This window comes from Euleptes europaea, chromosome 1 (assembly GCF_029931775.1).
Source record: "Euleptes europaea isolate rEulEur1 chromosome 1, rEulEur1.hap1, whole genome shotgun sequence".
NCBI classification, from domain to species: Eukaryota; Metazoa; Chordata; class Lepidosauria; order Squamata; family Sphaerodactylidae; genus Euleptes; species Euleptes europaea.
The window spans coordinates 179893000-179912801 of NC_079312.1; the positions used below are offsets into that span (position 1 = coordinate 179893000).

General features: G+C 49.2%; 2 protein-coding genes across 2 annotated transcripts; one reads left to right on the top strand and one right to left on the bottom strand.

The window, feature by feature from the left end:
- The first annotated feature begins 3490 nt into the window (after nt 1-3490).
- Nucleotides 3491-4507, top strand: P2RY11 (purinergic receptor P2Y11). The gene has a single exon (XM_056850467.1). It carries the CDS (start codon nt 3491-3493, stop codon nt 4505-4507), a length of 1017 nt encoding a protein of 338 aa, XP_056706445.1.
- A 1954-nt stretch (nt 4508-6461) lies between these two features.
- On the bottom strand, nt 6462-18200 carry EIF3G (eukaryotic translation initiation factor 3 subunit G). The gene is made up of 11 exons (XM_056858605.1): nt 18134-18200; nt 16124-16170; nt 12819-12950; nt 12622-12710; nt 11682-11741; nt 10269-10373; nt 9925-10114; nt 9220-9327; nt 8944-9080; nt 7343-7449; nt 6462-6513 (listed from the first exon to the last, which is right to left on the bottom strand). The coding sequence occupies exons 1-11, from the start codon at nt 18151-18153 to the stop codon at nt 6498-6500; spliced, it is 1011 nt and encodes a 336-aa protein (XP_056714583.1). The 5' UTR covers nt 18154-18200; the 3' UTR covers nt 6462-6497.
- Nucleotides 18201-19802: the final 1602 nt, after the last annotated feature.

Consider the following 19802-nt stretch of genomic DNA (forward strand, 5'->3'; position numbering starts at 1 on the left):
TTCCCTTTACCCCCAGCAAGCTGGGTCCTCATTTTACCGACCTCGGAAGGATGGAAGGCTGAATCGACCTTGAGCCGGCTACCTGAAACCGACTTCCGTTGGGATCGAGCTCAGGTTGTGAGCAGAGCTTGGACTGCAATACTGCAGCTTACCACTTTGCGCCACGGGGAACTATGACATCTTGCAATTTGGATGTTATGCCTCTGTTGAGAAAGAGGCCCCCACACACAGACACGCACGCACACGCACACACACACTTTTCATCCAGCTGCAGTACTGCAGCTTAATACTCTGCGCCACAGGGCTCCTATTTTAGTCATTATCAATGGTGAAAAGAGAAAGACAAAAGCTGAATATGAATTATTAGGTATAATCCCTACTATCTGGGGGTTCTAGCAGATTAGCCCCCCCCCCAACTTTGTTGGGGAACCTGTGGGAGATGTTGGAATTTCAACAACATATAGTGGGACCACATAAATTTTAACATGCGAGTAAAAATTTACGATAATTATTTTTCATATTGTTAGAAGATCTATCCAAGCTAGAATCTGTTACCCCATTAAAATGTGCCCCCCAATAATTTCCCTATGTTCAAATTGGTCAGTCTTACCATTCTATAATAATAGGCCATAAACACAAATAAATAAATATGTGCCCTTTAAGCATCAGGTACCTTCCTTCCTTGCTGTGACCTTAGGGTTGCCAACCTCCAGGTGGGGCCTGGAGATCTCCCACTATTACAACTGATCTCCAGGTGACAGAGATCAGCTCACCTGGTTTCTAACGTGATGAACTGTTAAACTCTTGTTAAGTGCCGGTCCTAAAGATGACAACATTGATGAATGGACATCTTTTATCCTTGGTTCCCCGGGCTCTGTATAAAAAAGTGGTGTTTTCCCTTTCCTCGGGAGGTGGTGGGCTCTCCTTCCCTGGAGGTTTTAAAGAAGAGGCTAGATGGCCATCAGTCAGCAATGCTGATTCTAGGACCTTAGGCAGATCATGAGAGGGAGGGCACCTTGGCCATCTTCTGGGCATGGAGTAGGGATAATTGGCAGTATGGGGTGGGGAGGTAAGTTGTGAATTTCCTGCATTGTGCAGGGGGTTGGACTAGATGACCCTGGTGATCCCTTCCAACTCTATGATTCCCCCCTGGATATCTTGCTTCCATCTGATCACCCATTTCTTAAATTCCTTTCCCACCACATTCAGTTGACAGTTGCGCTGTTCTGTTATTGTTAGTATTTCGTGCTTTCCCAAACAGACATCATAGTTCCTGATTTGGGTCAGCCATTGTGTAATGAATTATTTTCAACCTCTGAAATAAACACATTTCAAAATCCTAAACCGGCTGCAAAATGCTCCCCTTTGAACTTAAACATGAGTCCTTTCCCTTCCTGAAGCCCACCGCTTATATCCTACCTTAGAGCTTACTGTTTTTTTAAACCAAACACAGGGTTGTAAAGCCATTTTGCATAATTGCATAAATGTTAAAAACAATTCTGCCTGTAACACAGAACTTACTTGATGCGTTCCAAAGTAATACAGTTCTTACCTTTGGGAAAGAAATGCATGGTTATAGAATGGAGGAGACTTGTCTCAGCAGTATGTGTGAAAAGGATCTTGGGGTCTTAGCAGACCAAACACTGGACATGAGTCAGCAGTGTGATGCGGTAGTTAAAAAGGCAAATGCGATCTTGGGCTGTATCAACAGACGTATAGTGTCCAGATCACGAGAAGCGATGGTATCTCTTTACTCTGCTCTGGTTAGACCTCACCTAGAGTATTGTGTTCAGTTTTGGGCACCACAATTTAAGAACGATGTAGGCAAGCTGGAACGTGTCCAGAGGAGGGCAACAAAGATGGTGCGGGGTCTGGAGACCAAGTCCTATGAGGAAAGGTTGCAGGAGCTGGGTCTGTTTAGCCTGAAGAGGAGAAGACTGAGAGGGGATATGATAACCGTCTTCAAGTACTTGAAGGGCTGTCAGATAGAGGATGGTGCCGAGTTGTTTTCTGTTGCTCAAGAAGGTCGGACCAGAACCAACGGGTTTAAATTAAATCAAAAGAGTTTCCGTCTAGACATTAGGAGGAATTTTCTAACAGTTAGAGCGATTCCTCGGTGGAACAGGCTTCCTCAGGAGGTGGTGAGCTCTCCTTCCCTGGAGGTTTTTAAGCAGAGGTTAGATGGCCTTCTGTCAGCAATGCTGATTCTATGACCTTACCCAGATGATGAGAGGGAGGGCATCTTGGCCATCTTCTGGGCATGGAGTAGGGGTCACTGGGGGTGTGGGGGAAGGTAGTTTGGAATTTCCTGCCTTGTGTAGGGGGCTGGACTAGATGACCCTGGTAGTTCCTTCCAACTCTATGAGTCTATGAATTTCTTACTCAGGAATTACTAAAGGGGTATGGTATTGCTTATGAATGTCATGTAAGGTATCTTTGAAGTATGAACAGTAAGTACATTCAGGATGGATAAACAGTTGAATTGGAGGAACCGGAATCATGTACTTCTCCCTTGTCCTTTTTCTCTCAGTGCCTTAAACTATAGATATATTCACTGATATCAGACATTCTATTTTTTTTCACTGCACGCTATGTATTGTTATTTATGTTCACTGTTTAAAGCTGTGTAAACCTAAAAGGAAATAAAAAATATTTTTTTAAAAATGTTGGGGATCACTGCTCTCTAATCTGGAGAATCGGGTTTGATTACCCACTCCTCCATGTGAGTGGAGGACGCTAATCTGGAGAACCGGGTTGGTTTCCCCACTCCTCCATGTGAAGCCAGCTGGGTGACCTTGGGCTAGTCACAGTTCTCTCAGCCCCACTTACCTCACAGGGTCTGTTGTGGGGAGGGAAAGAGAAAGTGATTGTAAGATGGTTTGATTCTTCCTTAAGTGGTACATCGATCGATCTAGGTTTAATGCTAATCTGAATGTGTTCCCTAACTATCTGTCATCTATCATCTATCTAGGTTTCATGCTAAGTTGAATGTGTTATCTATCTATCTATCTATCTATCTATCTATCTATCTACCTACCTACCTACCTACCTACCTACCTACCTACCTACCTACCTGAGTGGTGTAGTGGTTAAGAGCTGTGGTTTGGAGTGGTGAACTCTGATCTGGAGAAACAGGTTGGTTTCCCCTCTCCTCCACATGAGCGGCGGGGGCTAATCTGGTGAACGGGATTTGTTTCCCCACTCCTCCACATGAAGCCAGCTGTGTGACCTTGGGCTAGTCACAGCTCTCTCAGCCCCACCTACCTCACAGGGTGTCTCTTGTGGGGAGGGGAAGGTGATCGTAAGTCAGTTTTGATTCTTCCTTAAGTGGTAGCGAAAGTCGGCATTCTTCTAAAGAAACAATGTCCAATTTGCGAGCAAGAGATGATCTTAGGCTTTTTGTGGGCATTTCCTTGTTTCCTTGCCAAAGTCAGCTGGTATTGAACATAAAGGTCCGAATTTTAATCCCGGTCCCGCTTGCTTCCCTAGAATGAAGCCCCAGGACGGAGCAGAACTCAAGAACTGTTCCTGGGAAGGCGGCTTGGACGGGTTCCAACAGCAGCTCTGGCCGATCTTGGCCATGCAGTTTGTTTTGGCCGTCGCCGGGAATGGCTTTTCCCTCTACCGCTTTGTGGCCCGCGAACGCTCCCCTTGGCACCCCGGCATCGTCTACTCCTTCAACCTGGCGGTCAGCAACCTGCTGTACGCCTTCTCACTGCTGCCCCTAGCCGTTTATTACTACCCGGAGAAGGACTGGCGCTACGGCCTCACCTTCTGCAAGCTGGACCGCTTCCTCTTCTTCTGCAACCTCTACGGCGGCACTTTCTTCATCGCCTGCATCAGCCTGAACCAGTACGTCGCCATCGTCCACCCCTTCTTCGCCCACGGGCGCCTGGAACCCCGCCACACCAAGGCGCTCAGTGGGGCGGTGTGGCTGCTGGGGGTGGCCATCTCCGCGCCGGTGCTCAGCTTTTCGACCACAGAGCTCAAAAACGGCACCAATCGAACGGAGTGCCTCGGAAGTGCCTCCAAAGACCACCTGTCCCAGTATTGGCCCTACAGTTTGTTCCTGTTGGCATTTGGCTGTGTGCTGCCCTTCCTCCTGACTGCCTCCTCCTGCAGGGCCATCCTCTACACCGTCCTCCGCAACCAGAACATCACGACGGACGAAAAGCGCAAAGTGAGAACGCTCCTTTGTGCGGTGGTGGCCCTCTACGCCCTGTTGTACCTGCCCTTCCACATCCTACGCAACCTGAACCTCAGGGTGCGCATGCGGGAAAAGGAGTACTGTGAAACGGCCCATCTCATCTACACCCTCTACCAGCTGGCAAAGATCTTGGTTCACTTCCACATCTGCCTCCACCCACTGGTCTACGCTTCCCTGGCAAACAACCTGCTGGAATATTGCTGCAGAGGTGTCCGACGGAGGAAAGAGGCGCGAGAGAAGTGTGTGCCGTTGAGGCAGTGTGACGAGGCCCCCCCTGGAGACCCCCAGAACCAGTGGTGACGCCATATTGTGTAACCATCCCTTTTCCCCATAGTGGGAGGTGAACAGCCATGTTGGCCCACAGCAGAAAAACAAGATTTATCTTGCTTGGTCTCTTCTCCCATATAACCATTCCCCTGAGATCTCCTACAGACGTCCCGCTCTGTATCTGGGGACCCTCTAAAGTGCTGTGGGTGGACCCCTGCTTCAGATATTGTTTTTTTACTGTTATTTGCTTTGTTGGCTGGGAAAGGAGAGCCAGCGTGGTGTAGTGGTTAAGGGTGGTAGTTTGGAGAGGCGGACGCTAATCTGGTGAGCTGGATTTCTTTCCCCACTCCTACACGCAAAGCCAGCTGGGTGACCTTGGGCTAGTCACAGCTCTCTCAGCCCCACCTACCTCACAGGGCTGTCTGTTGTGGGGAGGGGAAGGGAAGGTGACTGTAAGCTGGTCTGATTCTTCCTTAAGTGGTAGAGAAAGTCGGCATATAAAAAACCCAGAAAAAAAGAAGTGGGAGAAACCTCTGATAGAAGACGGGGAAAAAATGTACAATGCACCAGAGGTTACAAGACGTTTATGTAATAACTTGTTGCTTATCACAATTGTGATAAGCAACATCTGTTTGTTGTTGAATTTCAAGGTTACAGTCCGAAGGAGGATATCGAAATGGGATACTAGCTGGCAAACCTGTCCCTGTTGTGGTTTTGTGTTATATTACCAATGCTTTTGCTCTTTGCGTTTGCTCATTATTTGTATACTGTAATACATATTTTGTAATTTATTAGACCTGGATGGCCCTGACCTGGATGGCCCAGGCTAGCCTGATCTCGTCAGATCTCAGAAGCTAAGCAGGGTCAGCCCTGGTTAGTATTTGGATGGGGGACCACCAAGGAATAAAAGGGTTGCTGTGCAGAGGAAGGCACCGGCAAACCACCTTTGTTAGTCTCTTGCCATGAAAACCCCAAAAGGGGTCGCCATAAGTCAGCTGCGACTTGACGGCACTTCACACACACACACACACAATTTATTTGAACCTTTGTTGTTATTACTATTTTTTAAAACTTTGCGAGTAGCTACAAGTTATTAGATAAACGCCTTGTAACGTCTGGAGCGTTGCACATTTCCCCTGACATATAAAAACCAACTTCTTCCTGATGGGAATGGAGAAGCTACAGAACTCCGCCCGTCTCCCAACAGGCATGCACGACCGGTCCCCCCTTCTAGCCTTCAGACAGCTGGTTAAGATTATCCTTTCCCAACAAGCATTTGGCACCTTGGCCCCCCCGCTTAGGAGGGCGGCTGCTTCCTTCTTGGCCTGATTCTGACATCTGACTTTGGATGTGACTATTCACTGCTTCATTGGCCAGAAAGAACGGCATCTTGTTTTGAGAACCAGCCTATTGTAGTGGTTAGGAGCAGTGGACTCTGGGTTGGATTCCCCACTCCTCCACAAGAGCGGCTGACTCTAATCTGGAGAACCGGGTTTGTTTCCCCACTCCTCCACATGAGCAGTGGACTCTGATCTGGAGAACCAGGTTGGCTTCCCCACTCCTACACATGAAGCCTTTTGGGTGACCTTGGGCTAATCATAGTTCTCTCCGAACTCTCTCAGCCCCACCTACCTCACAAGGTGTCTGTTGTGGAGAGAGGAAGGGAAGGAGATTGTGAGCCGGGTTTGATTCTCCTTAAAAGGTAGAGAAAACTGGCATATAAAAACCAACATTCTTCTTTAGAAACAAAACACTGCAGGCAAGCAGATTCTATATATATGTCTACGTATGACACACATAAAGAACTGCCACAGTGGACAATCAACAGTCGGGCACGCCTGGGTCAAAGTTTGCCGAGGGAAAGGAAGCAGAGGGAAACTGGGGCACCCACTCAAGTGACAAGTCTGCCTTGACAGAATCAGACACCACAGAAGAGAGTGAACCGAACCTTTTATTAGTGATCGACACCTCCGGTTAAAATGGAAGGAGGCCGTTTCCAAGGAATGTGGCCAGGCAACCGGTCTTAGTTGGTGGAGGGCCTGGAGGGGAAAGAGGAGAACTATTAAGCATTTGCACATGCAGGGAGATTCTGTGATCGACGTGGGATTTGGGGCAGAACCTGGACAATCGCTTTTGAAGACAGCGAAGGTAGCTTCCCAAGCCATGTGACTGGCGATAAATGTCAGAAGTGCGTAGAGCTTCTGCTATGTCCCTAGAAACTGGACTTAGCTGTACCTGCCTTCTACTGTCCTTAACTTTATTTTACTTCATCTGTAGGCTGTTTTCTTCAGACACTCAAGCCTACTGCTTCTCTCAAGCCAGCCATGTCAGCGTTTACAAGATCCCAGCCCACCTCAACAGCTGCCCACTACTGCACTTTAAGAGCAGCTCCCAGAACAGCTGTGTGTGTTTGTGTGCGCGCGTACCCTATGTGCGTTCAAGTTGCTTCCAACGTATGGTAACCCTACGAATCAATGACCTCCAAAATACCCCATCGTTACCAGCTTTGCTCAGGTTTTGCAAACTGAAGGCTGCGGTTTCCTTGACGGAGTCCACCCATCTCATGTTGGGCTCCCCTCTTTTCCTATCAGTATTGCCTTTTCCAGGGAATCTTGTCTTTTCATGACATGACCAACGTACAGTAGCCTCAGTTTAATCGTTTTAGCTTCTAGGGAGAGGTCAGGGTTGATTTGATCTAGAACCCACTGCTTTGTCTTTTTGGCAGTCCTGACCCACTAGCTTTCTGTGTGCATGGAATGACACCCCCCCCACCCGCACTGTTGGAAGACTAGTTTCTTTCAGAGACAGCCCATGCCTGGAAGGAGGCCCCTGACTTCCCCTGGGAGCTCCCTCCCCCGCGCCACTTACTTGGCCCATTCCACATTCAGGATCAGGTGATCGTAGCCAAAACCAGACACCCCGGCAATAGCCCTGGCAGCATCCTCGCGGCGGTGGAAGCTGATGAAAGCAAAGCCCTGAAATGGAACAGACCCACAGGATAAGGGAGGGCGCTGTGGAAGCTGATGAAAGCAAAGCCCTGACATGGAACAGACCCACAGGATAAGAGAGGGTGCTGTGGCTCAGTGGTAGAACATCTGCATGGCATGCAGAAGGTTCCAGGTTCAATCCCTGATATCTCCAATAAAAAGGACCAGGCAGTAGATGATGTGAAAGACCTCCACCTGAGACCCTGGAGAGCCACTGCCAGTCTGAGTAGACAGTACTGACTTTGATGGACCAAGGGCCCACTTCAGTATAAGGCAGCTTCATGTGTGTGCATCTATGAAGCACTGCTTTAGAGGAGGGATGTGACTCAGTGGAATTTTGGCATGCAGAAGTTACCAGGTTCAATCCCCAGCAACTCCTGTTAAAAGGACCAGGAAGTAAGTGATGTGAAGACAGAGAGCCTGGAGCTGCTGCTGGTCTGAGTAGACAATACTGACTTTGATGGACCAAGGGCCCACTTCAGTATAAGGCAGCTTCGTGTGTTGGGGAGGGGCTGAGGCTCAGTGGTGGAGCCTCTGCTTGGCATGCAGAAGGTCCCAGGTTCAATCCCCGGCATCTCCAGTTAAAAGGACTAGGCAAGTAGGTGAGGTGAAAGACCTCTGCCTGAGACCCTGGAGAACTACTGCTGGTCTGAGTAGACCAGTGGTTCTCAACCTTTTTCTGACCGTGGCCCCCTTCCTACCTTGTTTCCTTCCTGTGGCCCCACTGTCCTACTGGTAGAAAAGTAGCTATTTAAATGTTTTGTTTGTAAATAGCCCAGGAACAAAGAAGCATAAACAGCCACACAAAATGCACACATGCAGTTCTTATTGGGAAACTGATATTTACAAAAAATACCCCACAAAAAGGGAATACAACACGCTAATAAACAACAATGTTCACATACAAGGGAGAACGAAGCCCCTACCACTGTTTTCTATTTTCTTCACTTCTCTGTTTTCTTTTCTCGGTCACTTCTCTGCTTTCTGCACTTCTCACTTCCCTCTGTGGCCCCCTAGTCTCGTGCCGTGGCCCCCCATTTACACAATTTTCACCTGTGGCCCCCTTGGAATATCCTGGGGGCCCCCATATGGCCCCAGGTTGAGAACCACTGGAGTAGACAATACTGACTTTGATGGACCAAGGGTATGATTCAGTATAAGGGAGCTTCATGTGTTGGGGAGGGGCCGTGGATCTGTGGCAGAGCACCTGCTTGGCATACAGAAGGTCCCAGGTTCAATCCCTGGCATCTCCAGTTAAAGGGACTACGCAAGGGGGTGATGTGAAAGACCTCTGCCTGAGACCCTGGAGAGCTGCTGCTGGTTTGAGTAGACAGTACTGACTTTGATGGACCTAGGGCCTGATTCAACAGAAGGCAGCTCCATGTGTTCATGTGAAAAGCAACAAGGAAGACGGAGAAAGCTTTCCTTGCCCTCGGTCTTCTTCCAGCACATCCCTTCCCTGATTTGCAAGCCCCTCCTCACCTTGGACTGGCCGGTGGTTTTGTCCTTGGCCAAGTAGATGCGGGAGATGGACCCGAAAGGGCGGAAGAGCTCCTGCAGGTCAGTCTCTCGGGTGTCCTCGGACAGGTTGGTGACCCGGATGGTGGCGTTGTCGTCAGCTAAGGGGGAGTGGTGGAGGGGAGGGGAGAAGAGAGACTGCAATTGGTTCCCAAGCAAACCCAGGTTTGCACAGAGCCAAGGCGACAGCTGTCTGGGCATGGTCGATCCCGGCGTGGCTTCCACTCAGACGCCACCCACCTCTCCGGTTGGGCTGCATCGACTCCCCTCGACGGCTGGCTCCGTCTCTCAGGCTGGGAGGCACATACTTCCCGGTCTTGCTCTGCTGGGCTTGCACGGGCTCCGGTTCTGCGGAAACAAAGAAGAGTTGGTTTTTATATGCCGACCTTCTCTACCACTTAAGGACGAATCAAAGTGGCTTACAATCGCCTTCCCTTCCCTATAACAGACACCCTGTGAGGTAGGTGGGGCTGAGAGAGCTGCAAGAGCTGTGACTGGCCCAAGGTCACCCAGCTGGCTTTGTCTGGAAGAGTGGGGAATCAAACCTAGTTCACCAGATTAGACTCCGCCGCACATGTGGAGGAATGGGGAATCAAACCCAGTTCACCAGATTAGACTCCGCTGCACATGTGGAAGAATGGGGAATCAAACCCAGTTCACCAGATTAGACTCCGCCGCACATGTGGAGGAGTGGGGGATCAAACCCAGTTCACCAGATTAAAGTCTGCCACTCATGTGGAGGAGTGGGGAATCAAATCCAGTTCACCAGATCAGAGTCCGCCACTCATGTGGAGGAGTGGGGAATCAAACCCGGTTCTCCAGATCAGAGCCCACCGTTCCAAACCTCCGACCTTAGCCACTCTACCGCGCTGGCTTAGAGAGGGGCCGTGCTTGAGTTGCCTTCCCCACCCCTGCGCGCTTCCCGTTGCTCCCAGCTCCCCTCACCTCCTGGCACCTTCTCCTTCTCTCCCGTCGAGAGCCCCAGCTGTTCGGCCAGCTCCTTCTGCATGGGGCCCAGCGTGTCCTTGTAAGGGCAGCGAGTGGTCCAGTGGTCCCCCTTACAGATACGGCAGGACACGATCTTGCCCCCTTTCAGCTTGTTCATGGGATCTTCCTCCTCCTGGCAGTTCAAGTCCTGTCGAAAGCGATGGTCAAAGGGAGTGACCGAGTGCTCGTTTTTTTAAAAAAACTTATGCAATCTTGACTCACGTCAGCAAGAAATCTGCACTATAAATGAAGCAAGTAAATAAATAAACAAACTCTTTAGTCCCCTCTTCTCTGGCACTCACCTCCTTGCTGGTAATGAAAGTCATGAACACATCGTCGCTCACAGTGGTTGTGGCTACGTTTGGGCCGGGAGCATCAAATTCTGAGTTGCCAAACTTTTTCCAGTTCTGAGGGAGAGAATGAAAGAACTGACTTGCGCCTCTGGCTTCGCTTGTGATCATCAAAAGACTAGAATCATACAGTTGGAAAGGACCACCAGGGTCATCTAGTCTAACCCCCTACACAATGCAGGAAATTCACAACTACCTCCCCCCCAGTGACCCCCTACTCCATGCCCAGAAGATGGGGGGAAATCCTCCAGGAACCCTGGCCAATCTGGCCTGGAGGAAAGTTGCTTCGTGACCCCAAAGTGGCGGCCGGCATTACCCTGGGCGTGTAAGAAAGGGCCATGAGAGCCAAACAATGACACAACCCTTCCTGCCCTCCTTTTCATGATCTGCCTAAGTTCACAGAATCAGCCTTGCTGACAGATGGCCATCTAGCCTCTGCTTAAAAACATCCAGGGAAGGAGAAATCTCAAGTCCCCAACTAGTAGATCCCAAATGCAGAATGAGTTGCTTAAGAGCTCAAAACAGAAAAGCACCAAGGAGATTCCTAGGAGAAAAAACAGGAGCAAAAAAGCAGACAAGCTGATGCAACCATCTACAAGGATTCTTGGTGCTCTAGTCCAGCACAATATTGGAAAGTAACAGAAAGGATTCATGTTAATGAACTGTACAAGACTTCCTATCAAAAACTATGACGTTAAACCAGTCTGGGGAGGGCTGTGGCTCAGTGGAAGAGCCTCTGCTTTGTGTGCAGAAGGTCGCACGTTCAATCTCTGGCATCTCCAGTTAAAAAGATATGGTGGTCGCTGATGTGAAAAGCCTCTGCCTGAGACCGCCTCACCTGGGCTGAACGTAGCAAGGATAGAATCATGAGGGTGGAACAGCAGGCCCAGTCATTCTGCACCATTCATAGTCTGCCTTTTTTTCAAGGAGCATTAGGGGAGGGGCCGGAGCTCAATGGTAGAGCCCCTGCTTGGCCTGCAGATGGTCCCAGGTTCAATCCCCGGCATCTCCTGTTAAAGGGACTAGGAAGGTAGGTGATGTGAAAGACCTCCGCCTGAGACCCTGGAGAGCCGCTGCCGGTCTGAGTAGACAATACTGACTTCAATGGACCAAGGGTCTGATTCAGTATAAGGCAGCTTCATGTGTTCATGAGTGTTCATGTGACCCTGGACAGCAGCTGCCACTCAGAGTAGACAATACTGACCTTCATGGACCGATGGTTTGATTCAGTATAAGGCAGCTTTGAGTTTGCGTGTACTTGTTGTTCTAAGCTTGACGCTGCACTGTACGTTTAGGTGGAGCTGAATCTACTTAAACAAGAACCTTTCACAGCAGGGGAGGTGTCATCCTCGCTTCCCTACTCACCTTTCGCCTCGCCACGGCCTTGGACGCCTTCCGGGTCTCAATCCGAAAAGTGCGAATGATCTGCCAAACACAACAGCAACTTAGTCACACTGTGTCCTGGGGAGGGGCTGAGGCTTAGGGGAAGAGCATCTGTTTGGCATGCGGAAGACCTCAGGTTCAATCCCCAGCATCTCCAGTTAGAAAAGATCTGGCGGTAGGTGATGTCAAAGACCTTTGCCTGAGACCCTGGAGAGTTGCTGCCAGTCTAAGTAGACAGGATGGACCATGATGGACCACGGGTCTCATTCAGTGTAAAGCATTTAGGGAGGGGCCGTGGCTCAGTAAAAGAGCATCTGCTTGCCATGCAGAAGGTCCCAGGTTCAATCCCCAGCATCTCCAGTTAAAGGGACTAGGCAGGTAGGTGATGTGAAAGACCTCTGCCTGAGACCCTGGAGAGCCACTGTCGGTCAGAGTAGACAATACTGACCTTGACGGACCGATGGTCTGATTTACTATAATGCAGTTGCATGCATGTGAACTGAGTGGAAAACTCCAGGAAAATGCCAATAATTGTGTTTGGCAAGGCTGTTAAAGATGGGACATTTTGCAGGACACTGATTCAGAGGGTAGCCATGAATCGGAGGCGACTTGATGGCACTTAACACACACTCTCTCTCAGACACAGTGGCCTAGTGTCTTATTAACGTGCACCAATTGGTTTAGTTAGGTTTTAACGGTTGCTGTTAATTTTTTAAATTGATTTTCGTGTATTGCGCTGCATTGAATTCTATGTTTTTGGATTGTCCTGAAAATTGCTAGCCGCACTGATCCCGGACTTGGACGGGAAAGAGAGCGGGGTATAAATCTAATAAAATAAATGAATAGATAAAGCCTAGCAAGGCCAGCACCTGCACATCAGGACAGACGTTAGCCGCAGGGCACAGAAAACCGCCTGACTTACTTTCACCTTGTTGCCATCCTCCTCTTCCCTGTACTCGGTCACTGTCTTGATGTTGCCGTTAATAAGTTCCTTGGGCAATGGAAGGGGTTCTGCGAACGAAGCGAGAGGCAGTAGAGGGTGAGGCCGGTCTCTACGACCCCTCAGGCTCAGCCCCTCCCTGGGATACAAACCCCAGGCTCAGCTGGATGGGTCCCTACCTCCTTTCACCAGGTCTGGATCTGCGGTCCTCCCGACTTTCACTGGCGCCGGCTCCGGCTCGGCGGTCTTCGCTCCACCCAGCACATCGCTCAAGGGAATGTCCTTCAGCAGCTCGCTGGTGATGCATTTGTCTGTGCAGGGAAACAAAGCGGCATCAGCAGCAGCACTCCAGTAAAGCATACCAGGGTATAGATAATGCTTCGCTTTCCTTTAACAAATCAGGGAGAAGTGCTATTAATATTCTTATTTCCAGAGTAAGGAAATGAGATATAAATAAGGCCCTTGTGGGGAGGAGCTGTGGCTCAGTAGCAGAGCTTCTGCTTGGCATGCATAAGGTCCCAGGTTCAATCCCCGGCATCTCCAGTTATAGGGACTAGGCAAGTAGGTGATGGGAAAGACCTCTGCCTTAGACCCTGGAGAGCCACTACTGGTCTGATTAGACAATATTGACTTTGATGAATCAAGGGTCTGATTCAGTATATGGCAGCTTCATGTGTTCATGTGAGATCTTGGCCACCAAGATCGAGTTAATTCATGCCATCATATTCCCTATTACTATGTATGGGTGTGAAAGTTGGACAATGAAGAAAGCGGATAGGAAGAAAGTAGATTCCTTTGAAATGTGTTGTTGGAGGAGAGCGTTACAGAAAAACAACAACCACCCCAAATTAGCGGGTTATTGATCAAATCGATCCTGAACTGACCCTAGAAGCTAAAATGACTAAACTGAGGATAAACTGAGGATATCGTTCTTTGGACACATTATGAGAAGACAAGAGTCACTGGAAAACACAATCGTGCTAAGAAAAGTTGAGGGCAGCAGGAAAAGAGGAAGACCCAACAAGAGATGGAGTGACTTAATAAAGGAAGCCACAGCCCTCAGTCTGCAAGATCTGAGCAAGGCTGTCAAAGATAGGACATTTTGGAGGACTTTCATTCATTGGGTCGCCATGAGTTGGAAGCGACTTGACAGCACATCACACACACACACACACACACACACACACACACACACACACACACACACACACAGGGAGTTGGGCAAACAGTTCCTGAACTGGGATTCAAACCCTGGTCTCTGACCCTCTAAATCTAATACAGGTTGAGTATCCCTTATCCAGAATGCTTGGGACCAGAACTGTTCCGTATTTTGGAATATTTGCATACACAAAATGAAATACCTCAGGGACAGGACCCAAATCTGAACACGAAATTCATTCATGTTTTACATACATTTTATACACACAGCATGAATGTAATTTTAAACAACGTTTTAAATAATTTTGTGTACGTTGAACCATCAGGAAGCAAAGGTGTAACTATCTCACCAGAATACCTGTAGCAGCTGTGAAACAAGAGCAACAAGCTAACAACGGCAGGCTTTCAGTCTCCACCTACGATGGTGAGAAGAAACATCAGAAGCAGCTGAGGGACCAGGAAGTTAGTTCTCTAGGGATGAGGAGGCATTCTGCTGGATGGCTTTTAAAAATGCTTCCTCCAGAATCATCTGCCTCATTAACATTGGTTTTAGTCTTAGAAGCCTAGTTTTTGGGTAGTTCTGGTTTTTGGATGTCCTGATAGGGGATACTCAACCCGTACTATATTTTTTTGGCTGCAGCTGTTAGAATCCGTAAAGAACTTAAGGAAGAAAGAAGATTAATGCGTCTTAGGTCTTCTGCGTCTGAGTTTACGTATTCTGTTTTACAGGGGTTATTTTTTAGGTGTATACTCCAAAGTATTGTTTTGCATCGCTGGCTGGGTATATTGTGTGTGGGGCTATAACGGTCTCACTTGACTTATGCTGGTTATCTACCGCAATAATATAGTTCTGATTCTGATTCAGTGACACAAATTTGCTTTTATATTATTTTTAATGGAAGGTTTTATAAACATTCTTACAACCACTCTGCTAATATATGTTCAGTCTGCTGTTCCATTACTGTAATAAATTACTGATTGTTGGGGCAGACTAATTTCTTAGGAGCAGCAGAGCTCTTTATGGTATTCAGCGTGGTGTAGTGGTTAAGAGCGATGGACTATAATCTGGAGAATCGGGTTCGATTCCCCACTCCTCCACATGAAGCCTGCTGGGTGACCTTGGGCCAGTCACAGTTCTCTCAGGACTCACTCAGCTTCACCTACCTCACAAGGTGCCTGATGTGAGGAGGGGAAGGGACGGCGATTGTAAGCTGCTTTGAGACTCCTTTCGGTAGACAAAAGAAGGTTATAAAAACCAACTCTTCTTCTCTTCTGTCCAAAGGTGGATTGGGCGGCCAGATTGGAAGGCACACTGGATGGGAACACTGTAGCTGCCTGCCTGTAAACAGCACCACAAAAATAGCCCGGTAGCACCAGAACGGGCTAGCCAATGAATGTACAGACAGGTGAAAGCATGGTCCCAAAAGCAGTTGCTAGCTGGGCCAGCAGCACGTCCCTCAGAACACAGGGATGTCGATTCCCATGCCCTGTGGAAGAAAGCTGGAGAAGCTAACCGGGAACATGAGACAGGGAACAAGCAATGAAGGGGTTGGCAAAAAAAAAAAAAAAAAAGGTTTAAAACTCATACTTTTGTGCTGAAATACGGCCCTCCAAAAGAAACGTATTCCAGTGGAGATCTCTTTACACTTTTCCTGTCTAGGACTGCACACAGATATCAGGCTATGAGACACAAGATGATCTCTGGGGAGTTTTGGAAGGAAATGTTACCATGAAAAGGTTTGACCCTGGTGCTGTTGAGGAATAAAAGTTTTTTTCTGTGCAAATAAAGAAGAAGAATTGGTTTTTATTCGCCGACTTTCTCTACCGCTTAAGGGAGACTCAAACCAGCTTACAATCGCCTTCCCCTCCCCACAACAGACACCCTGTGAGGTAGGTGGGGCTGAGAGAGTGTGATTTGCTCAAGGACACCCAGCTGGCTTTGCGTGTAGGAGTGGGGAAACATATCCAGTTCACCAGATTAGCCTCTGCCCCTCCTGTGGAGGAGTGGGGAATCAAACCCAGTTCTCCAGATCAGCCTCCACCGCTTCAAACCACTGCTCTTAACCACTACACCACACTGGCTCTCAATCAAGCTCTATATTTATGGAATAATCATTCTGGGAGCGTTGTGCAAAGCTTGGCTAAAACGAAAGAAGCCATTACTGTTACTTGCCCAAATAGCGAAAGGTCAGTCTTGGTGGGATGCTGTGATAAGGGGCTCCCAGAAAGAGGGGTGGGAACTTTGGGCAAGACTTTGAAGGGATGTGGTTATTCTATAGCTTAGCGCGCGCACACACACAAATCACCAGCAACAGCGTTTTCTCACCATCATCTCCTTCTTCTTCTACTTGATCTGCCCAGCTGGGCTTGGAGCTGAAACAGAGGCATGAGGTTAAAGGTCTGCTCTCAGGTGCCTCAAATACCTACGCCCCTTCCTGAACGCCCCCAAATGCCAACAGATGCTCTTCCCAACCCCTTCCTCGCCACCCACTACTACACAGCACCCACATAATGGGAGTGGGAATCCATACATTCAACACACCAGTATCAACAGAAAACACACCAGCCCCAAAAGAATATCCCAGAAGTGTTGGACTCAGTTGTTACGAGGGCCAGATATGACATAAATGTCACTTGGCCAGGCCATGCCTCATCAGCCCAGATCGAGAGTATTTGTGTATGCGTGTGGCTGCCTTGGAAGTGGGCTCCCCATGCTTTTGTTTGGAGAAACATTCAGCCACGCGAGCTGACAGCTGCAAGGGAGAGGCCCAGACACAACCAGGCCGCCTCTGGATGGACTAGGCTGTCCTGTTCTTCCACTTCATCTGCATACACTCCTTTTCAACCCAACAAGGCTGCGACTTGCACCACCCTCCACCCAGTGATATGGGGCAGAACATTTTCCAACACAATTTCCTCCCCAATGCCATAGTTTTCCATGGAAAAAAAATCCACCCACATACATAAATATAGCCTGTCTGTCTGTAGTTGTCAGGGCTCTCATGCTGCAAACCAATAACGTTAGGTGGGTTAAAATATTTTCAAACTGTTGTCTATGTTTTTGTATATATGTATTTTGGGTCTGTTTTGAGTTGTTTCGACGATGAGTGTTTTTCAGGAGTTTTAAAATTACGGTTTTATGACGCATGCTTTAATTTGTTAGACGCTTTGGTAGGCTTTGTATGGGCAGAAAAGCAGACTATACGTTTTGTAAATAAACAAATAAAATACAGGATACGAAGCATGGACAAACCCCAATGCTTGTACACTCGGGCTGCCAACAGAGGAAAGGAGAATGATGTAATCCACTGTGGGTCCCCATTGGGGAGAAAGGTGTGCGTGTGTGTGAAATGCCATCAAGTCACGGCAGACTTATGGCGACCCCTTTTTGGGGTTTTCATGGCAAGAGACTAACAGAGGTGGTTTGCCAGTGCCTTCCTCTGCACAGCAACCTTGGACTTCCTTGCTGGTCTCCCATCCAAATACTAACCAGGGCTGACCCTGCTTAGCTTCCGAGATCTGATGAGATCGGGCTAGCCTGGGCCATCTAGGTCAGGGCGGGGAGAAAGGTAGGATGTATATAAAGCAAATTTTAGAAAGTAATGCCACAGAGTCCAAAGCAGCCAATTTCTCTAAGGGAGCTGATAAGAACATTAAAAAAAGCCCTGCTGGATCAGACCCAGGCCCATCAGGTCCAGTAGTCTGTTCACACAGTGGCCAACCAGGTGCCTCTAGGAAGCCACAAGCAAGACGACGGCAGCAACACCATCCTGCTTGCGTTCCACAGCACCCAATGCAATAGGCCTGCTCCTCTGATACTAGAGAGAACAGGTATGCAGCATGGCTAGTATCCATTTTGACTGGTAGCCATAGATACCCCTCTCCTCCATGAACATTCCCACTCCCCTCTTAAAGCCTTCCAAGTTGGCAGCCATCCCCCCATCCTGGGGCAGGGAGTTCCACAGTTTAAGTGTGCTCTCTGCAGTCTTGCAATGCAATGCAATTCCAGGAGATCTCCGGGTCCCACCTGGAGGTTGGCAACCCCCCCGCGCAGGCTTGCCCATGCCGTACCTGCCTTCCTTTAAGTGTTTAAATATCGCCATCATCATTTAAACATATTAAACACCATTTAAACATATTAAACATGTTAATATTAACATATTAACTAGAAAAAGTCCCTATTCAAACTTCCCCAGACCCCCCCCCCTTACTCTTTCCGTGCCCAAGTGGGCCCCGGCCAAGACGCGTGCCTTTCACGAACGCGCGTCCCCATTCGCACGAGCTCCTGCCTGCCTGCAGGCCACCCCCCACCCCTCACCCCTTCCCCTCTCCTCACTCGTAGTCCCCGGTCGGCATCGTCGCCCCTCACGGAACCGGCCCGGACAGGGAAAGCGAAGGCCTCGCACGACGCCCACCACGCGCAGGCCCGACGGCTTCCGTAAGCGCGGAGGATCCTGGGAAAGCGCAGCCTTCCTTCCTTCCTCCCCGCCCCCCGGACGGGGGCTCTGAGCGGCCAAACTTAGTGCGCGGACGGCTTCGAATTGTGGGCGCGCCCTGCGCAGGACACAGAGGGAAGCTGCAGCGATGCGCTGCCTCGACTTCGGGGGCACAAGAAGCTGCCTCCTGGGACCAGACCCTCCTGGGTCCATCGAAGTCAGTATTGCCTGCTCAGACTGGCAGCGGCTCTCCAGGGTCTCAGGCAGGGGTCTTTCCCACCCCCTACTTGCCTGGTCCTTTAAACTGGAGATGCTAGGGATTGAACTTGGGACCTTCCGCATGCCAAGCAGATGCTCTACCACTGAGCCACAGCCCCTCTCCATGGCTCTCCGGGGTCTCAGGCAGAGGCCTTTCACATCACCGACTTGCCTGGTCCCTTTAACTCACTGGTTCCCAACCAGGGGTCCATGGACCCCCAGGGGTCCGCGAGAACTAAATTAAGGTCCAGGAAACAAAGTTATAAACCCATCATAAATTAATATTTTCAATCAAAAGTTCTCTATTATAAAAATATATATTCAAATATTATTCTAAGCTTAATGTTTAACGAACAGTTATGGTTAAAGTTTATTTTCAAATTCCCGGAATTTTTATTCTGAACCTTGGGGTCCCCGCACCGAACCAAAAAGTCCTAGTGGTCCCTGGTCAAAAAAAGGTTGGGAACCACTGCTTTAACTGGAGATGGCTTTAACTGGAGATGCCAGGGATTGAACCTGGGACCTTCTGCATGCCAGGCATGCCAGGCAGATGCTCTACCACTGAGCCACAGCCCCATGGCTCTCCAGGGTCTCAGGTAGAGGTCTTTCACATCACCAACTTGCCTAGTCCTTTTAACTGGAGATGCTGGGGATCGAACCTGGGACCTTCTGCATGCTAAGCAGAGGCTCTGCCGCTGAGTCACATCCCCTCTCCATGGCTCTCCAGGGTCTCAGGCGGAGGTCTTTCACATCCCCTACCTGCCTAGTCCCTTTAACTGGAGATGCCTGGGATTGAACCTGGGACCTTCTGCATGCCAAGCAGATGCTCTGCCGCTGAGCCACGGCCTCTCCCCTAAGCTCTCCAGGGTCTCAGGCAGAGGTGTTTCCCATCACCTACTTGCCTAGCCCCTTTAACTGGAGATGCTGGGGATTGAACCTGGGACCTTCTGCATGCCAAGCAGAGGCCCTACCACTGAGCCACCGCCCCTCCCTATCTTAATCACAGTCTCCCAGATCTTAATCCAGCGCTCCCAACTACTGCGTCCTACTGGCTCTCACAGACTCCTGCAACACAGGTGAATGACTACACTGGTAGTTCCAGATTGTGTCTGAATTTCCAGCCTGGTGGTACATGAATGCCCCTGCCTTATGCTGAATCAGATCCTTGGTACATCAAGGTCAGTATTGTCTATTCAGGCTGGCAGCTGTTAACTGGAGATGCCAGTGATTGAACCTGGGACCTTCTGCATGCCAAGCAGATGCTTTACCACTGAGCCACGACCCCTCCCCTGGTAGCGGTGCTACAGGAAA